The sequence below is a fragment of the Bison bison genome, unplaced genomic scaffold (assembly GCF_000754665.1).
Source record: "Bison bison bison isolate TAMUID 2011002044 unplaced genomic scaffold, Bison_UMD1.0 scf7180017864037, whole genome shotgun sequence".
In the NCBI taxonomy this organism is placed as follows: Eukaryota; Metazoa; Chordata; class Mammalia; order Artiodactyla; family Bovidae; genus Bison; species Bison bison.
In genome coordinates, this window is record NW_011494609.1 from 4,775,017 (window position 1) to 4,796,526 (window position 21,510).

Sequence of the window (21,510 nt, forward strand, 5' to 3'; positions counted from 1 at the left end):
TGGTTTTATGAAAAGCTTCCACCTGATTCACACACAGGGTAACTATCATCTGACAACTAAGCATAGTTTTGGCTACACCAGTTTGGCACAGAACGTGTGCTGAAAGCACAGACTCTTTATTTACAAATACGCAAGACTGCACATTTCCACCTGCTAAGAAGGAAGCAGGAGTGCCTGGGCTCGGGTCCCTGACCTTGTTCATTTCTCCCCTGTATCTGCCGGGGCCATTCCAAGCACACATATTCTGGGTGCCAGGGTTATGCACCAGTTTTATTCTTTTATAAACCTTTATTTTCAAAATTTTCTAAAATGTACATGCAATATTTTTAAAATAAAATTATCTTTGAGAGGTTTCAATACATGATTATCAAAATCATTGACACTACTTTTTTCAGTAAGATGCAAAATTGACAAAATAGGTAGACAAACATGATTTATTACTTTGCTAGAAGAGGATTCCAAGCAGTGTGGTGCAGGCCACACCAGGCTCCCCCAGGTCAGGGCCCTGTCAGTCTTCGGCACGAGCCCAGGACCACAGCCCCAGACTGAGGCCCTTGTGGGTCTCAGCCATCTGCACAATTCACAACCCACTGCTGAGCATCCAGGAGACAGGCACATACTTCCCTGGATCCTTCTGTATCTGAGAAGACTCGTGCAGACACAACCAAAACTGTTAATATACATCTTAAGAAAAATAAATATTCTGTACAATGTCATTACAAGGATCCGTGATCTACCCTCACCCCAATCACTACAAAATCGGGAAACCATCATTTGAGTTAAGAGGCAGTCTTCTTGGCTGTTAGTGTCAGTTCAGCACAGGATGTGGTGCTGAAAACACACTCTTTTTGAACCATATTTACAAATACACAAAGTTCCAAATTTTAATGTGCTTAGAAGAATTTTTTAAAGAGAGAAGCAGAAATGATTTTGCTGGGGTTCCTTGACCCTATTTCAAAGGTGGATTTTTGCTGGGGTTCCCTGACCCGGTTTCAGAGGTGGAAGCCACAGGCACCCTGCCCACAGGCCCTTTTCACGTTGCCTCCAACGCAGACTCCAGGTCATGGTGGGCCTGGCTAGGCCCTCAGTACTTGAAAAGGTCGATGAAGTGCTGCGGGGACACAGGCGTGAAGCAGCTGTCCGGGTCGGCAGCCGTGCAGGGGTGGCCCGAGTCCTGTGGGAAGGGCAGGGCGTTACAGCATGTGCTGGGAAGGAAGACAGCTCAGAAGTCACCAGGCATTCACTTAAATGCACCTGGACCCCACCACACAGGTATGTGGACAGCAAGCAAGAATTAGGAACACGTGGCTGCTCAGCGGGGAGAGTTTCTCTGCCAGTGCATGGGGTACAGGCGGCCCTGAGTCAGGGGGCCGGGAGGAGCCTGCGCTTCCCTCCTCCCCACCCCCAACCCTGCCCTGGTCATGCTGCCCCCTCCCCTGGCGGTGGGTCAGGATCCACTCTGGAACTGCTCTGGGCACCACCCACCCACGTTCACCCGAGGGCCCAGCACCACGCCCCACGGCAGAAACACCCAGGGCTCGCTTGTGTCAGCAGACAGAACAGCCTCAGGACCTGGGGGCCAGTTAGGCCAGTGTCTGGAGACAGGACCCCCCCCCAACCCAGCCAAGCCTACACCCCTGGTCTAAAGGCAGCTTGTGGGACCCCGATGGTGGCCAAGTAGGAAGGCCAGTCACACGTCAGCAGAGGCTGCGGCCTCAATGGCCCAGCCCCAGACAGGGGACGCGCACAGACACGGGCATAGAGGAGGTACCTCGAGTAATAAAGCAAGGCGGCAGTCCTGGAGGTGGCGGAGGAGGAGAGCAGTGAAGGGAGGAAAAAAGGGAAAACAGGGTTAGGAAGAGCCAGGCCACACCAGGACTCAGGCTGAACATGAATCATTTATGAAAATGACCAACATCACTGGGCAGTGAAACCGAGGGGAGAGCTGCCCCCGAGGCCCCACGCAGCAGCCGGAAGCCAGAGGACCCGCAGGCCGTGTGGGGCCGACCTGGCTTCCGCCTCCTCCAGTCTCGGGCCCACAGCTGGTGAGACAGCGGAGCCAAATGACCGTCACGACTTCACTGAGAACATGCAGAGCAGCGGGCCACACTGGAACGTTTCTAGCAGGTTTCCCTGAAGCCCACTCACTCCCTCTGAGTCAGCTCGGTGGAATTAAGTGAACAATGTAGGTTCCATGGGAGCCAGCTCCTTCCTGCTCACCCACGGTTTTCAACTCGAGGTCAGCACCAACTTGCCCCTCTCACCACCGGCTGGCTGCTCCCCCTCACCACAGCCCAGGGGTCTGCAGGGCTGGCTGTCGGCACAGGCCCAGACCAGCGGCCTCCTGGCCCCCGCTGCACACTGCAGTGTGGGCCTGGCAGTGGACACACAGTCCTGATCCCTGCCTTTGACTGCATTCACTCTGTCGGGCTTCCAGCCCACTCCACACCTGGCTTTAGCTGAAGTTCCTGAAAAGCAGCTAGAGGATGGGGTGAGCACAGTGGCCTCACAGGAGGGCCACCCCACGGAAGGCAGACAGGCCTGAGCTGGGCCTGTGTGCAACTCCAAGACCTCCTTTCACCTTGCCAACGTTCCCCAAAGGCAAAGCAGAAAAACCGACACAGTGTCCAGACAGTGAAGCCAGGTCAGACAGGACGGCTTGGGGCAGCTGGGGCGGCTGCATGAGCTCGCGGCAGAGCCCCAGCCTGTGTGTGTGGAAGAGGACAGGTCCGGTGGGACGCGGGCAGCACGGGCACAGTGGGGTATCGCCCCACATGGGGCTGAGCACCATGCAGCCTCCACGCAGCAGGCCTGCCCTCACGGAGGCGCCACGAAACTGGGCTGAGGCCTGCGGGGGCCAAGCTGTGTGTGGGGGTGCGGTGGCCAGCCAGGGGGCTTGCTCAGGAGCTGACACAGGCAGCAGGGTCCACCACAAATTCCAGACACTCGTTTTTTCTTTATATTTCCACCCGCAGACTCAGAAGAAAGTGGAAGGGCCTCTGGGAGAAAAAGCTGCCATGTGACCCCACAGATGGACAGAGCCAGTCCCCAAGGCTGCACAGAGGTCAAGGCGCCCGGCCTTCAAGGCAAGGCTGTGAACAACATTTCACAGCCCAAAGGCCAGCAAGACACTTGTTCTGAATTTTCATAAATAGAAGAATCTGTAGGCAAATTCTTCTGGAAACCCAAAAAATTACCTCTCAATTTTTAAAAATCCAGAATGCCCCTATTTCTTGGTACTTCACCTGAACACGCTGTATGCCAACACAGAAAGCAGCAAGGGTGCCTCTCTGTTCGCTACATCAGAAACAGTGTCCTCAGACGGTCTAAGACAGTCTGCCACATGCAAAGACGAGACGTCTGTCCCAGGGGGACACACCACTGCTCCCAGTGTCTCTGGAATAAACCTTCAGCTCGGGGGAAGCGTCGTTCAGAGCAGCGACCAGATCATCTCATCTGCTGACTCGGCCCTGAAGCTGCCACATGTCTGGGACTACCCTCTGTGTGCTGTGGCAGACTGGCTCACCCGTGTCCCGCTAGCACCCTGGCAAGACTGAGCGTGAGGTGCCCTGGCCTGGAGGAAGAGGTTGCACAGAACCACCACTGCAGCCGTGCAACACCTTTCCTCGTTAACTGTGCAGAACAAGCCGTGCCAGACTCCAGAACAAGTCAGAAACAAAGTGGTCTCCGGCTGGCCCCCTGCAGCACCAGCAGTAAAGCCTTGTTAACACGGGGACTCCCACCGTACAACCACAGGGGTACAGGTTAAAAAAAAGCCCACGTTATCATGTATATAACCTGAAATGAAAACAATTTAAAGTGGTCATTTGTTTTTTAGCAGTTTAGAGTTGGCCTCATAATCCAGCCAACAAATTACAGATAAACAGAAAACAAAAAACAGCCATGGTGCTTCAGACCAGGCAGAAGGCACGTGGCCCATGGCCCCAAGGGAGGACCCCGAGCAGCAGGGGCAGACCGCCTGGCACCCTCCTCCCCAGTGAAATCTCACAACATTAAACAAATTCAGACTCAAGGCCAACTACGGAAATGGTCTTTCTAAGAGGAGGTGAATAGAAGCACCCGTATCTCCCCCAGAAACTTGTTTTTATCAGAGTCTGGACGGGAGAAGAAGGGGCCAGAGAGGAAGAGGATGGGGCTGACAACTGCGGACACAGCTCAGTCTTCACAAGGACCAGACATGCTAAGTTTGGCTCAAAAAAACAGGAGGAGCCCGGGCGCTTTCACGGGCCTCTCCTCTGCTCCAGGGCTGTGCTGTGAGGAAAGCCCCTGGAGGCACCATTGCTGGGGTCCTGACAGTGGAGCTGAGGCCAAGTGTGGAAAATGGGGGTTGGGGGTGGCCTCCCTTGACTTCCAGAAGAGGCGGGGATCCTGACCCTCCTCTCAAGCTGAGCCATGAGAACAGGGGGAAGCAGCCCGCCGGGACTCAGGCCGCAGCAGTCAGCGTGCTCACAGCCAGGGACCAGATCACGCCCTAACATCCTGCACCAGACGAGGTTGGGTGGCCCCAATTTCAGGTCCAACCATGTTCTGCTTTGGTGAACCTGTCCCTGGCCCCAGTCCCTGGGGAGACGCCGTCGTGTCATCACACTCTACACTCGGGTGGACAGTCCCTGCTGAGACACCATCATGTCATCACACTCTACACTCAGGTGGACAGTCCCTGGTGAGACCCCATCATGTCATCACACTCTACACTCGGGTGGACATCCCTGGGGAGACGCCGTCATGTCATCACACTCTACACTCGGGTGGACAGTCCCTGGTGAGACCCCATCATGTCATCACACTCTACACTCGGGTGGACAGTCTCTGGTGAGACCCCATCATGTCATCACACTCTACACTCGGGTGGACAGTCCCTGGGGAGACGCCGTCATGTCACCACACTCTACACTCGGGTGGACAGTCCCTGGTGAGACCCCATCATGTCATCACACTCTACACTCGGGTGGACAGTCCCTAGTGAGACACGATCATGTTGTCACACACTACACTCGGGTGGACAGTCCCTAGTAGACACCATGTCATCACTCACTACTCTCAGCTGGACAGGATGTCTCTCCAGGAGCACAGGTGCTATCCTTACCTTCCAGAAGAGGATGCTGCAGTGCCGGCAGAAGTGCAGGGTGTCTCCATACTGCTCCTTGGTGGGGTAGTGCTTCTGAAGTGCAAAATACATCAGCTTCCACTCCACATGGCCTTTTTCTGAAAGGATCAAGTGTCTACAAAACTAGACAAACAGACTTCTGTTCAGACGCAGATGACTTTCATAGCAACGTCATTTGTACAACAACTTTAAAAGGCAACACACTGCAGGAAACATTTAATTATGTGAAATTAAATTTGAGCTGAATCCATACAATGGAATACCATGCAGCTGTTCAAGAGACTTAAAGGTTTTTATCCGGAGTGATGTCCATGATGTCTATTAAGCTAAAAATAAGTTATATGCTATCGAGTCTGACGGGGACTGGTAACTAGAATGCAGAAAGTATCCAAATACAAAATGGGCAAAGGATTTGGAGAGACACACAAGCAGGCAACAAGCACGTGAACAGATGCTCAGTGTCTTGGACCCCAGAGATGGCAGGAGGCGGCACCTCACACCCTATGGGGCAGCGACCACACCCTCAGAGGAACAGGCACGGATGGGATGCTGAGCAGGCGGGCTTGGGCGTGGCCAGGGGCTGCCCGACGCAGCAGCATCTTCACAGTTCCTCACAATGTTACCCTCCGCTCATGAGCCCCGTGCCCCCAGGAGAAGGTGACCATGGTGGCCCCACGGCCTGGCTGTGCCCAATCCTCACCCTCTGATTCAGGCAGGAACCTGCTTGCTGCCTCCACCACCTGACTTTCTCCTGGATAGGTACGTGACCCCTGAGGTCTGCGAGCCTGTGTCTGAGGAGACACATGACATCTGGTCCTCCCTGGGGCCTCCCTAGGGCAAGACTGTGTCTGCTTTGGCCCTGCACACTGCTGTGTATGTCATGGGCACCCAGCTGGCGGAGCTGTGCTCCAAAAACCACGCAGGGTGGGGGTGGCAGGGAGGGGCAGCGATAAGCGGAGACACACAGCATCCACCAGATCCCAAGGCTGGTCCCATCCTGGGAGGGCAAGGTGCAGGGAGCAGGCGCCTACCCGTGAGTCTCTGAGGGGACACGCCGCCTGGAGAGGGGCCTCCAGTTACAGGAAAGACTAATGGCCCATCCTTGACAGGAAGAAACTGCCCTGGTTCTGCTGCTCTGTTCTGGATCATTTTTAAAATTATGACTTTCTCCACATGAAAAGCAGGCTTTCCCGTAGTGATTCTAGTCCACTCCCTGAAGCGGCCAGGCTCGGCCATCAGGGCCACAACCCCCACTCACCTGCTTCTCCCCAAAGTGGTACTGGCAGAGCTTCTTCCACAGCTGCCGGTCCTCGCTGAGCGCGGACAGTGTCGGGGTCACCTGACCCAGGGTGACGATGTCCCACCCATCTGAGAACCTGTACAGGATGTTGCTGAGCATGTGCACAGGAAGGTCGCTGAGCGTCAGGCCACTGTCCACCTGCTGGGAGGGCCCGCACACTTACTCCAGCGGGAACACAGGAGCTCATCGGTCACAGTGACGTCTCCCTCCTCCCCACTCCTCCCAGATGACACCCTGCAGCGGCCCTGGCTGAACCTGGGGCCCCGGACACTGAAACCCTAGTCCCAGCGTTCGCCGGGTGATGTGGCGTCACTGCACATCAGGGACTTGGGGACAGTGGCATCTGGGGCACGTGGCCTGGTCACGGTCTGGAAAGCAGACACACCCCACATGTAAATGTCTTACAGGCGAGTGGCCCTCACAGCGCAAGCCCCTGAACACGGGAATGAGGCTGCCTGGACACGGAATGTCAGAGCACCCCTGCTAACTGCAGGGCCTTAACTAGGGAATCATGACTCCCTATAAATCTCGCATTTACACGACAAATACTGGCCCAAGGTCACCTCTGAACCCAACCAGAGATAAACCAAACACAGCGTAAGACACTTTAGTGAATGGGGTCAACATTTCTCTTGGTGAAACCAGTTATCAGAATAAACACAAAACATCAAAGACAGCAAGAAATGGAGATGAAAACACCAACCCCGAGAAGCAACAGCAGGTGAACAGTCACCACTACATGGTGCAGTCTTAATTTATCGAATATCATTCTAGTCTAAAATATCTAATCAGCTGTCAAGGTAAATTAATTTACCACCTCATCACCCACAGGACCAGCTGTTTTTAATAATTACCATCCCCACTGTCTTTCCAATGACACCTATAAGCCATTAAAGAGTCTTCTGGCCTGAATCCATCTTACGACAGTTTAATACGTATTCAGGAAATGTAAACAGAAAAAGCCTTTGGAAAAGCTGTGATAGTCTTCCACATACACTCAGAAGTAGCAATGGCTTCTGTGATGTAACATCAGAGACTACTCACGTGCAGGCCAGAAAGCACATACCTCCGTCATCTGAAGATTCTGCAGCTGCTGCTGCCAGCGGAGAACGGTCTCTAATCGGCAAATCCAGATGTTGATGTTTCCCACCAGCACAGACTTCCCTACTCCTCGGATCAAAATGCACAGGGTGGAGCTGAGGTCTTGGAGAAGATCCTTGATCAGGCGAGGGTTTTGGTGGTCACCGAGAACTGGAATAAACAAAAACGAAACAATCCAACAATCCCATCAGCCCCCATTGTTAAAAATGACCTGCTTTCGGGCTTCCCTGGGGGCTCAGTGAAGGATCCATCTGCCCATGCAGGAGAGCCACGGGTTTGCTCCTGGATCCGGGAAGATTCCACATGCCTCAGAGCAACTAAGCCTGTGAGCCACAACTATGAAGCCTGTGCTCCAGAGCCTGGGAGCCGCAACTACTGAGCTCATGAGCTGCAACTATTGAGGCCTGAGAGCCCTAGAGCCTGTGCTCGCCAACAAGAGAAGCCGCCACGATGAGAAGCCCGTGCACCACGACTGGAGAGGAGCCCCCACTCTCCGCAACCAGAGAAAGGCCCGGGCGGCAACGAGGACCCAGCACAGCCGACAGAGAAAAGAAGCAAAATGGGTTTTAAAATGGCCTGCTTTCACAACCCAAGGGCCTCTAACAGACAGCACAGGTGAACAGAATGTGACTTATACACACAGGGGAGTGTCACTCAGCCTTAAACAGGGCAGAAATGCTGACATGCATCGCATGAAACCTGAAGACCTTAAGATAAGAACCAGTCACAGATGGACAAGTGTTGTTTGATGCTCCTGATGAGGTCCTTGGAATAGTCAAGTTCACAGAGCGCGTAGATGGCGGGTGCTGGGGAGGCGGCATTAGTGTGTATGCGGACAGTGTGTCAGTTCTGCGGACAGCGTGTCGCCGCTGTGGTGGCCACAGCCGCAGTGATGCGTGTGTCAGTCTGTGGACAGCGTGTCTCCGCTGTGGTGGCCACAGCCACAGCGATGAGTGTGTCAGTTCTGCAGACAGCGTGTCACCGCTGTGGTGGCCACAGCCGCAGGGATGTGACCGCTCAGTGCCACTGAGCTGTGCACTCAAGATGCACAGGAAAGATGGTATTTTATGTATATTTCACGACAAAAGGAAAATAATGATCTAATTTCACTGCATATCCAAAGTGGCATCATTTTTGAGGTATCACAAGTATGATGAGATTCGAAAACTTCCAAATGCTGTCTGATAGTGTATTTGTGGTTGAGTCTACAATTTTGTCTTTAAATCCATCTCTACTTTCTTTTATACTTAATCATAAAGAGAATTGATAGTTAAAATGGCATATTTATACATAAACTCTTAAAGTTCTATTTATTATTGGCCATTAACTAATCGAGACAAACATTAAGTTAAAAAGAAAATTACAGGCTTGTCTGATGCATAAGAACTAAGTCACAACCTTGGTAATTACAGAATCACTATATAGCAAAAGTGAGCTATGAGTAGTTAACCATGAAGGAGAACGTGTCCGTTTAAAACTCAGGGATACTTTCTCAGGGACTTCCCTGCCAGCCCGGTGGTTAAGACTGCACTTCCACTGCAGGAAGCATGGGTTCAATCCCTGGTGAGGGATCTAAGATCCCACATGCCTCACGGTGTGCCCCCCAACCTGTCTTTCTCATTACAATATATTCTTCTGTGTCCAAAAGCATCTTTTAAAGAACACCACCAAGAACATCAAGTACCAAGCGGCCAACCGGAGCCCATCACATTATCTGACACCATTAATACTGGGGGTAAATGAAAGAAAAATCTAATCTCCTTGTACTAAGTTAACTAAGACTGAGATCAGTAAAAACACCAGTGCTCGCCTTACCCTTCTGAACGATCTTATCCAGGATGTTGAAGTAGTTCTTCTGGGCCACACCACTCAGCGAGGTCAGCTGGGACTTTGCAATCAGCTGCAACAGCTTGAGAGGGGGAGGGGTTACAGGTGAGCATTGCCTCTGAAGGGAAGCCCACCTCCCCACCCCAGTCACCCGAGAAGAAAGCAAAGGATGCAGGTAGGGCTGCTGCTCAACCTCCGCCCTCCAGCCCCGGCCAGTATCCCGGCCACCCCTGCTGCAATCTGTGCCCCCTCCTCTGACCGCCCCAGCCTCACATGAGCCAGGACTTCCCTGATGGCCCCCCAGCACATCTGTCCCTCTGTCTGTCCCTCCAGCTTCCTTGCCAGTGCTGCCCTCCCACCACTCCTGCAGGTCCATCGGGCCCCAATATCCACCTGCCTCCCAGGCTCCCCCTCCGTCAGAGGCTGGCTGCTCTCAGCACATGGAAGCCATTGCAGCCCTCCTCGGCTCTGCAGGAGGAGCGGTCCTGGTGGCCAGCAGGGAGGCCAGCGGGGAGGACCCGGGGGGACCCAGCAGCAGGGCCGGCTTCTCGGACACAGAGCTGCCCCTCCACTCCGCACGTCAGGGACACCGGTCATCACAAACACCGCTCATCTGTAGGAGTCTCCAGTGACCCACTCCCAGCTCTGTGCACACCGGTTCAGGAGCCCTGGGTCAGCCCATCCCCACTGCCTCACGTCCTGTGACTGCTGTGCCCACGCAGGCCCTCACTGTGGCCACGCCTGTCTGTGGTGCTGGTCAGACCCATGCCTGCACACACCCGTTCACTGCGGCCCGTACTGTTCCTGAGCAATCTGAGCCCCTCTGGGTGAGCCGCAAACACATTCCCGAACCCAGATCACATCTGCTCCTGTGTCTCTGAAAAGGGATTCTTCATCCCTCCTCTCCAGCCCTCCCTGCTGCCTCTGTCAGTTGCAGAGGGAGGAGAGAAAAGTGCCAACTCACACACACTCACACACTCTCGCACACACTCTGTGTTGACTGTGGAGGCCAGAACGACAAACATGACAATCACACGCTAACTGCTGGGGAGGATCACGCCACTAATTCTAGTGTGTCTACACACATGTGTCCTGTGCTGCAGTGATTACAGAAACCACACCCCAGCCCGGCTGGGGTCACGTAACCAGCCAGCGCTCTGTCCTTGCAGGAGCGCTCCTACAGGCCGCTACGGGGAGTACGTACAGCCTCGTGGCCCTGTTAAAAATCCCAACTAACAGTTTCATGACTCATCACTTAGTCTTGGCTTAGGACAGTCAGGTGAGTAAACTTGCTAGGCAAATAAAAACAATAAATGGAATATATAGTGAGATCCCTTATTTTCTGAATGCAGGAAAAGGTAAAAATTTCTTCTAAAAATGTATCATTAACACAATAAGGCTTCTATGCAGCTCTGTTTTGTATCAATTCCCTTCTCTCCACTAGCTTGCTCCCCTCTATGGAGCAGGGCTCATGCTCTGGGAAAAACAAAGTAGAAAATGCATATGAAACCACCGGGCAAGAAACCCTGAGAGAAACTCCCGCTTCTCCCTCTGTCTCCAACATGACACGTGAGGTGGGCTGGAGGGAGCTTCAGTCCTCCTCCTCCTGACCCCACCCCCCATCCCATGGTTCTCCACCAGGAACAAGCACAGCTTCACGCGGCTGCCAAAAGGATCTTAAACACGTGACATGATCATCTTTAGGGCGCAACCACTCCACGTGTCCTCTGGTGGCTCTGAAATGAATACTCACCCTGACCACATAATTGAACCTTCGGATGTCCTGGATCGCACTCGAGAAGTCTAAGCGATTAAAAGCTTCTCCCAAAGTACAGTAGCCATGTCTCTGGAAAAACAGACACAAGTTACGATACCTCAAATCAGCCAACCAGGCAAAATGAACGGACAGCCAACGGGAATTAGTCTGTACAACTTTTTTAATTTTCGCAAAGGATATTCATTTTCACTATGATTTATTCCATATTTAATTTTAGAGTAAAATTAAAGCCATTCTAAATCTGTCATTTATGTATAATCAATTATGTATATGCACTGACACTCTACACCACTACAGATACAAAGATAAATACTGATTAAATACTTGTCAATTTCTTTTGTTGACATGCATTTGGGGAGGCCCAAATTAAGCCTAAAATAACAAAATAACCAGATGTACTCTAGGCTGTGCAACTACAAATACGTAAATCATGCTTGGCCACTACAAAAGGCATCTTCCATGAACACACATGTTGCCATTCAGTTCCTCTGCAGGCAGTCCTGCGTTCGTCCAGCCACTCAGGATCAAGGCCGAGACGCACCTGAGTGGGGCAGGAGGTTTGAATACCAGTGGTTAGGTGGAAAGGGCTGGAGGCAATGGGATATGACAATGGGCAGTGTTCAGGCTGGGAACAGGGAACCGAGCACCCCAAAACCCAAGTATGTGGTAATAAGGCTTACAGGTTCGAGGGTCAAAGACCACGAAGGAAACGTGACTTTTTTTTCATTACCAGAAACACTGCTATTTCAGATGTTTTTCCTTAATGATATGCCCCACGTTCTATATTGAGTGCTGTACAGATCTGAACCCTAGGTTTCAGAGACATTTTAAACTCTATCTCTGTTTTTGAACACTTAGAACACAGAGAGGTTTTCAGTTCAGCGTTGTGAGGATAAAGCGTGTGAATAATCACAGAAAACATGAGGAGACAGACGCGCCTCGTGTTTCAAACAGAGACAGGAGCGGGCCCAGCGGGGCGGGAGGTGCAGGGGACGCCTGGTCTCCGACACGAGACACACCCCCAAACCGCAGCAGCCTCGAGGTGCACAGAAGTCAGCAAGATACACTCGTCGCAAATGCTCAACACCACTAGCTGCAGAATGCTTCCCTGGGAGCTGTGGAGGCAGCATCGGTCATAACATGAAACCTATCACAGCCGGTAACGTTTCTCTCTCTCAGTGAACAGCATCCAGACACTGGTGTGACAGACCCTTCCCGGGCAGCAGACACTTGGTGGACCCAGAGGAGAAGACCAAAGGTGCGATGCTCCACGGAGAGAGGCCCTCCCGACTCCCGCCTGCACCCCTGCCCCGTGGACCCAGCACCGTCTGAGGCCTCGAGGCCCCTCCCCTGCTGCCTCGTGTGCACCAAAGCAGGACCCTGCTCTGTCTCGGAGTCTTTCATGAGCTCACACAGGTTCTCCCGGCGGCACATCCATTTAACAACAGCAACTACTGCCAAACAGCTCAGAGTAACTCCGTCTCAGGATCTAACCCTTAAGCTTCTAGGAAACGCGGCTGGTTTCAGAACATCCACTACCAACACTGCCAGAGCACTTCACTCACGCTAACATAGTCTAAACACATGCTGAACGACTCCTCCCAAATCATTTCCCCCAATTGTCGCAAAATAAGGCAAAAGCAAAAGGGTCTTTCAGGTTACAGATGGAAGCAAGCTTCCCCAGATACCAAGCAGAGAAAAAGGAAACAGACAGCTGACGTGAACAGACCAGACCTTCTGCCAAGAAAGGGCGATGGCAGGGCTTGAACTGCATGCTCTTTGCAGATTCCAACTTAACTACCAACACCACCTTCACTACTCTACAAATAAACGAGGGTTTACAAGCTGTTCCCACCCTCCCAGGACACACAGGGGCCGAGAAACAGCCCCACCAGCAACAGCAGCTCACTGTGAACAGCTCGGGGAGGGCGGGGAGAAATATCAAAGTACTTGCAGGCCCATACTTGTTCTGAAACAGCCCTCAGCTGAATCAGATCTGTACGGGGCACTGACATGCACCACACACACACACACACATACTCACACCACACACACACACACAGGCACATACACCACACACACACACACACACACGCACATTCACCACACACACAGGCACATATACCACACATGCGCACACGCACACTCACACCACACACACACAGGCACATACACCACAGAGGCACACACACGCACACTCACACCACACACACACACACACACAGGCACATACACCACACACGCGCACACACACACTCACACCACACATACACACACACCCCACACACACAGGCACATGCACCACACAGGCGCACACACACACCCATGCACATGCAAACACTGTCTGAAAGACCCTCGTAAAGCTTTCACCCGTCAGAATTTGGACACTGATTTGATATTGCAAAAGAAACAATTTACTTAATGTGACATCACACAACCAACAGAAACAATACAAAATATACTCTTATTTATAACAGAATACTTACTTCTCTTGTGCTTTCTTTATGGACATAGATCCAGTTTTCACGATAAAAACCTAGGATAAAAATTTGTTTTTAACATCTGGTGACTCATTACCAAATGAGGATTTTGAGGAGCTTCAAAAGCTGCACGTGTAACACTGTCTGCTGCCGTGTGGACAGGAGACCCCCGGACTCGGCCACGTGCTTCACGTTCCAACATCAGTTTACAAAGTGCTGAAACGTCATTGCATGAAAGACGTCATGGCACGGCCACATCTTGGTGACTTAGAAGAAAATAGTGTCACCAGCGACTTCAGCCATCTCCAAACATAAATGGCTATAAATGTGCATTTTGTATATACCCTAATAAAAATTATCTTCCTCTTTCATTGTCCCTATATGGTATTCCATTTAAATACACTTTCCACGTAACTCCTGTCCCAGAGCTTCAAGGATCGAGACTACACTGTCCATGGGAGCCTCCAGGGGGCGCACGACTGATCACACTAACAGGCCCTCAGTGGCTCAGGGCTGAGCACATGCACAGGCGCCCTCTCAGAGCTGCCCCATCTCCAGGTGCTCACCCACCCTGCCTACAGGCTCCAGCTCTGACCACAACTATCTCCTGTTCCGAACCAGCAGTGTCTCCTGCACCAAAGCAGTGTCAAGGCCTCTAAAGGTCAGTTTCACTGCTTGGGAGTGAACAGACCTGAATTCAGGACTGCTACTGTGACTCAGTGGTAAAAAACCCACCTGCAACGCAGGAGACACATTCAGGGTTCAATCCCTGGGTTGGGAAGATCCCCTGCAGGAGGAAATGGCAACCTGCTCCAGTATTATTGCCTGGAGAATTCCATGGGCAGAAGAGCCTGGGCAGGCTCGCAAGGAGTAGGACATAGCAACTAAACACACATAATTCAACATTCAGACAGGCTGTTCTGTGGGTTTTCCTGTCCTTTATTTCATTGCTGTAAATCTTACTGATGACTTAGTCAAGCAAACGGCAGAGCTGCGAGACTCTGACCACCAAGTCTGACCTCTGGACACACTATTGCTTATGTAACTGGATCAGCATTTCTGCCCTAGAAAAGCACTGTCAACACAATCCAATTTATCAAAACAGTCCACAAGCAAACATGAGATTATTAACATAAATGATCTTACACTGAGTATTTGTGTCATTTCTAAAATGGTCCTTTTTCCTTTTTTTGGATGCAAATTCGTGCTCTTCATTACTGAATATTTCTTCATCTTCACTATTTAAGATACTGAAACAAAGATACATTTTATTAAAATATTTTTACAAGGATTTCTTCATTTGGATTTTCTTTTGTAAAATAAATAAATAAATTTTGGTTTATTTGGACAATAAATACTTTTACAATTCAGGAGCCCAAAATAAAAATCATGTTAAAATCTGAAGGCAATCACTTAATTTTCAAAGCAATAAATCACACGTTTGAAATCACAAGGCTAATATCTAAGTTTTTTGTTTGTTCTGAGAAATATGAGGTTTATCCTGGTTATCAGAAAGTTGCATCAGGAACTGATGTACATGTTTTAGAATCTCCTAAGGATTTTGACATGCTCAACCAAGGTCATTTCAGACTTTAAAACTTATATTTATAATCTATACACTGGAAAAAAGTACCTGATACTAATGGTCTGCTGTCTCCCTGATCCAATGCTGAGGAAACACCCGACATTTCTGCTTGTCCCCACATTTCCAAAGCCTCAACTAGAATTATTACTGCACTGGCACGTATTCTTACAAAGCATCAATCAAATAATGCTGCCTATTAAGGCCTTTAACTGAAGCCAGATGAGGTAAAACATGTCTTTTATCCACTGAAATACATGTAATTTAAAGCTTTCCCATTTTTTTTCTTTTGGATGATACAAGATAATAAAATCATAAGGTGATAACTAAACAATTTGAAAACACTTTCTTTAGAAAAAAAAATCTTCCTTGTAGTTAAAAAAAAAACAAACAAAAAAAGACTAGGCAAAATGCAGCCCACCCCCTTCCAAAGTGAAGACGCACGCAATGGTTACTCTCAGCACACTGACCCTGGACAGCTTTCCAGCTGGTGGCAAAGAGGGGCTCCCTGGAGATTCTGGCCAGCAGAGGTCCAAGCACCGATGCTCAAAACCAAGGAGGTCACACCGCTGGCTTCCTCGCCACCACTCTCTGACAAGAAAATTGTACACAGGCGCCATCCACTAACCCGAATTCACTTTTAATAAAAGCAGCTGAATTTGCCAAATGAATGCATTCATCACTGTCAGAACAGACTTAAACACTGGCAAGAACTGTAAATCATCAAGACAGGCAAAAGAGCACTTACCCAAAACAAACAACTTAACATCCAGTGACAGGCGCTAAATAACACCAATTCATAGAGATCGGATGATCCTGTCTGTATCTCATACCTAGTCACACACGAGTTTGCTGTCATGGATTCAAGCACTAAAGGCAGACGCTCTCAAACCTGAACAGCTTTGCTAATGACAATCACAAAGGTATCCAGGAGGAGCAGAACCACACTGCTCCCCAGAAGGACATCAGAGAAGCAGAACCCAGCACGGGGGATGAGGGAGCTGCCCGGCACCTCCCTCCACGCCCTGCCCCCGGAAAGGCAGGCTCAGACACGTCTGATTGGCCGAGAGCAGTGAGGGGCACTGGGGAGACACGCCCACGTGTGCTCTGCCACACTCTGCCCTGGGCGGGCCAGGCCGCCAGACTGCCCCTCATCTGAAGAGAGGGAATGGTATGGGGACAAACGTACAGGAGAAAGTACAGACACCTAGGCACTTACGCTGTCTGACCTAGTTGAGAGTTAGGTCAATGTGAGATAAAGATATGCAGTATGATCCACGCCAAGACCCGTGACTCTCTGGAGGAAGAGGTCTCCAGACCTCCCACTCCCCAAATGCTGCAGGACACTGGTGACACAGATGGTGAGTGACATGCCACGGCCCGCCAGCCTGCTCCTGTGTCTGCAACCCTCCACTTCCATCTGGAGAGGCCCACGGCCCCCAGAGCCCCCTGCCGCTCACACACCAGCTCGTGAGGTGGGGACAGGCGTCTCCCTCCTCCCTTCTCCCACCAGGAGGAAGGCAGCCCTGGGGTGAAGCTGCACCCTGAACCACACAGGTGAGGCCGCACGCTGGGACCCGCAGAGCAACGAGACGCGTTACTTCAGCCCCCAGCAAAGTCACAGCGCCATTCAGGCCTCCAAGAAAGACCTCTCCCGTCTGGTGCAAGCCATTATTATGGGCCTCAGACGTAGGCCACCAGCACTGCGTCTTTCCATTTCTTCTCCTTCCTCAGCTATGCGTGCATCTTTAATCGCTTCAGTCGTGTCTGATTCTTTGTGACCCCATGGACTGTAGCCTGCCAGGCTCCTCTGTCCGTGGGGTTTTCCAGGCAAGAATACTGGAGTGGGTCGCCATTCCCTTCCCCATCCTCAGCTATAATGGGAGGTTAATAACAACAACACCTATCTCTCAGAAAGCTATAAGGAGTAAACGCTTTAAATAAAAAGAAGACAGCAGCATCTGTGTGTGGGCACCAGGCACTCCACCAGGCTGAGACTCTGGCTAATAACTTGTCTCCTCACACCAGCCTGTCTGGGGGCGATTCTCAGCCAATTGGTAAGTCACGGGGCTTCAGCAGATGTGACATCAATGTTGGATGGGACACGCCGTGGCTCTGCTGAGCTAGACTCACATGCCATGGCCTATGTCACACTGGCTGTTCTCCCCCTCAAGCTCCTGGCTCCACGCATCACATCTTTTCCAGCCGTCTTCTGTTTTCATCCAACTCCATCCAGGAGATCTCCAGTCCTGGCCCAAAAATGGCATGGTTCACCTATAAAACATGGTTACTTCATGTTAAAAATGTGTAACTGATACGGTTCTTTTCATTTAGAACATGTGTTCATTAATTTTAATGAATACAATCCTATTTAAATGTCTATATGTGCCCTACATGCCAGCTACACACAAGGATAAGACAGTGAAGATAATACAGTACCTCAGTTGTCCTAACAGGGTCAGACAGATGAGGACTGGTGGCTTTACTAGCCCAATCCTGCATGTGTCATGAAAGGTGTCCTAGGGCTGACATCCCAGGTCATGCCTGAAGAAGCAGCACTCAGAGAGTAAGGAAGAAAGGGGGAAATGACACTAAACAGAAAATCCACTCAGAAGTTAGAAGCAAAGGACACAAGACACTGATGCTCAGCCCTGCACACAGTCAAGTTTGGTGAGGCTGACCACGTAAGGGGAGGAGCGGGGAGTGCCTGACATGAGAACGAAGAGGCCACCGCTGCAAATGACTCAGGAGCTGGACTGCATTTTGAGGACACAGAGTGGCCAACAAAGGGACCTCTGCAGAGAGGCGACTCAACCAGATCTGAGCTTCCCAAAGACCTCAGGCTACTCGGTCTCTCTGCCAGCACCTCACGTCTTCCCAGTAATAAGTGTCCTCTGAAATTACATGGCTGCTGCCTGCCTTTCTCAAGAAAATATCATGTCTTGTTCAACTCTGTATCCCAATACCTGGAATGATGCCAGGCACACAGGGAGCTCACCAATCACTGAATGAATGGAAGAATGAATGAAACACAAGCAGATCCATGACTCAGAGGAGAGGGTGAGGCAAGAGAGTAAGGTAGGAAAACCATCAGCATCCAGACATGACCACAGGAACCGTCTCTCAGACAGAGACCAGACAGAGTAGGGCAAGGAGAGAGTCAAGCCACAAGCTCTAAGACTCACTGACATCTAAGGGACAGGCAGATGAAGAGGAGCCAAGAAAGGACACCAAAAAGGAAGAGCCACAGATGTAGTGGAAATGGGAAGGCAAGACAAGAATGGATTCAAGAAAGAAACCATCGACAGGGAGGTAAGTGTGATAAAGAAGCCAGTACGGTAAGAACTTAAAAGTATACATTGTATTCAGCTGTACAAAAGGTATTTCATAATCCAACAGAAAGTTTCAATAGAGTAACTGTGTTATACTAACCTCATGTCCAAAGTAAATCTGGGGTATTTCCCTAATATCACACATCATATCACAGAGTACACAGGAGATTAAAGTGTTTAAATACTATCTCCCAAATATATTTAATATAACTCACAAAAAATAAGCTATTAAATAGGCATTTATACAGGCTTAAAAAAGACAAAAATATTTCAGAGAGAAATGATAAGCCTTCAACAATATTCCTGAGTTAAGTACAAGTGCCCAACATGAAACGCATGAAGTAATTTTCTGCCATACCAAGAGGATCTCAAAACCTTGTTAAACTAATTCATCAGAACACATCTTTTTTAGTCATATATTATTTAAATCCTTGCTTTAGAAAATAATTAAAAACAATTACTTAAATCTCAACAGTACATCAATAAAGCTCATATTACACTCTTGTTTCACAACTACAGATCACCCTGAAATGCAAAAGCTGCCACCCGTGTCCAGTCAATCCAGATAAAACACAAACAAGAGAAAAATGTCTGTTAGGACTACTCTGACAATTGCCAAAGTATCTTTCAATATCATATTTAAACTGAATTTTAGAAGAATCAAATGGCAACCATACAGAATATTGCCAATAGGTCCAAGATACGATTTCTTCAATGACAAATATATAAACACAGACTAAATGTATTGTTCCAATCCCAAAGAAAGGCAATGCCAAAGAATGCTCAAACTACTAAACAACTGCACTCATCTCACATGCTATCAAAGTAATATTCAAAATTCTCCAAGCCAGGCTTCAACAGTACGTGAACCGTGAACCTCCACATGTTCAAGCTGGAAAAGGCAGAGAAACCAGAGACCCAACTGCCAACATCCAGTGCATCATCAAAAATGCAAGAGACTTCCAGAAAAACATCTACTTCTGCTTTACTGACTATGCCAAAACCTTGCATGTGTGGATCACAACAAACTGTGGGAAAATTCTTCAAGAGATGGGAATATCAGACCACCTGACCTGCCTCCTGAGAAATCAGTAAGCAGGTCAAGAAGCAACAGTTAGAAGTGGACCCGGAACAACAGACTGGTTTCAAATCAAGAAAGGAGTATGTCAAGGCTGTAAATTGTGGCTGACCTTATTTTGGGGGGCTCCAAAATCACTGCAGATGGTGACTGCAGCCATGAAATTAAAAGACGTTTGCCCCATGGAAGAAAAGTTATGACCAACCTAGACAGCTTATTAAAAAGCAGAGACATTACTTTGCCAACAAAGGTCTGTCTAGTCAAAGCTATGGTTTTTCCAGTAGTCATGTATGGATGTGAGAGTTGGACTATAAAGAAAGCTGAGCGCAGAAGAATTGGTGCTTTTGAACTGTGGTGTTGGAGAAGACTCTTGAGAGTCCCTTGGACAGCAGGGAGATCCAGCCAGTCCATCCTAAAGGAAATCAGTCCTGAATACTCATTGGAAGGACTGATGCTGAAGCTGAAACTCCAATACTTTGGCTACCTGATGAGAAGATCTGACTCATTTGAAAAGACCCTAATACTGGGAAAGATTGAAGGCAGGAAGACAAGGGGACGACAGAGGATGAGATGGTTGTATGGCACCACTGACTCAATGGACATGAGTTTGAACAAGCTCAGGGAGTTGGTGATGGACAGGGAGGCCTGGTGTGCTGCAGTCCATGGGGTCGCAAAGAGTCGGACATGACTGAGAGACTGAACTGAACTGGTTGTTACATTACGCATCCCTTCCCTAAAGGTATACCAGTATACTCCTTTGACGAAATGAAAAAAACAAATGGAAGCCCCCTCCACATACAGTATATGTAAATACATTTATACATAATTGCAGATGAAGGTAGTCAAAATGCACAAACTTATAGAATAAACAGGTACTATGGATGTACTGTACAAGCTAGTTAAAACTGCTGTACATTATATATGAATGTTACAAAAACAGTAAATCTTATGACTTCTCATCATGAGGAAAAATACTTTTTTTTCCTATTTCTTTAGTGTTGTATCTATATGAGATAATAGATGTTCACTAAACCTACTGTGATACTCATTTCGTGATGTATGTAAATCAGATCATCATGCTCTACATGTAACATTTGGTTTAAAAAACTGAAAATAAAAGCTACCATATGATTCTGCAATCCTACTCCTGGGCATATATTTGGATAAAAACACAATCTGAAAAAATACATGCACCCGAATGCTGACTGCAGCAGTGCTTACAACAGCCATGACATGGAAGCAATGGACAGAGGCCTGGATAAAGAAGACGTGGCACATACATACAGTGGAATATTACTCAGCCACTAGAAAGAACGAAATCATTCCATCTGTAGCAACATGGGTGGACCTGGAGATTGTCATACTGAGTGAAGTGAGTCAAAGAAGGAGGAGTATCACGTGACATCCCTGATGTGTGGAATCCTAAAAGAAATGCTGCAAACAGTAAGACTCAAAGACTTAGAAAACAAAGGGAAGACACAGTTTTGGAGTTTGGGACGGACATGTACACTCTGCTATATTTAAAATGGACAACTGCAGAGAGAAGTGGGAGGGGGGTTCAGGATGGGGAACACGTGTACACCCGTGGTGGATTCATGTTGATGTATGGCAAAACCAATACAATACTGTAAAGTAAAAAAAAAAAAAGAAAGAAAGAAATGCTCAAAATATAAGAGTTTTCCAATCTCAAAAAAAAAAAAAAAAATGGACAACTAACAAGGACCTAGTGTACAGCACATGGAACTCTGCTCAATGTTATGTGCCAGCCTGGATGGAAGGGGGGTTGGGGGAGAATGGATACATGTATATGTATGGCTGAGTTCACCTGATACTTTCACTGTTCACTGGATACTATCACAACATTGTGAATCAGCTATACCCCAATACAAAATAAAAAATTTTAAA

The 21,510-nt window shown here is 49.2% G+C and overlaps 1 protein-coding gene across 4 annotated transcripts in view; it reads right to left on the bottom strand.

Moving 5' to 3' along the window:
• Positions 1–66: 66 nt before the first annotated feature.
• Positions 67–21,510, bottom strand: part of FBXO25 (F-box protein 25) — a 27,699-nt gene continuing 6,255 nt past the window's right edge. The window contains exons 2-11 of one of the 4 annotated variants that reach the window (XM_010834850.1): positions 17,329–17,469; positions 14,760–14,863; positions 13,620–13,669; positions 11,110–11,202; positions 9,345–9,438; positions 7,495–7,679; positions 6,387–6,566; positions 5,108–5,251; positions 1,772–1,798; positions 67–1,174 (exon numbers count right to left, since the gene is read on the bottom strand). In XM_010834850.1, the coding sequence (XP_010833152.1) occupies positions 1,085–1,174; positions 1,772–1,798; positions 5,108–5,251; positions 6,387–6,566; positions 7,495–7,679; positions 9,345–9,438; positions 11,110–11,202; positions 13,620–13,669; positions 14,760–14,863; positions 17,329–17,462 (1,101 nt within the window). In that variant the 5' untranslated portion in view covers positions 17,463–17,469 and the 3' untranslated portion in view covers positions 67–1,084. Of the gene's footprint in view, positions 1,175–1,771; positions 1,799–5,107; positions 5,252–6,386; positions 6,570–7,494; positions 7,680–9,344; positions 9,439–11,109; positions 11,203–13,619; positions 13,670–14,759; positions 14,864–17,328; positions 17,470–21,510 lie in introns of those variants that run through there. The other 3 variants (XM_010834849.1, XM_010834851.1, XM_010834852.1) reach the window with 3 other exon arrangements.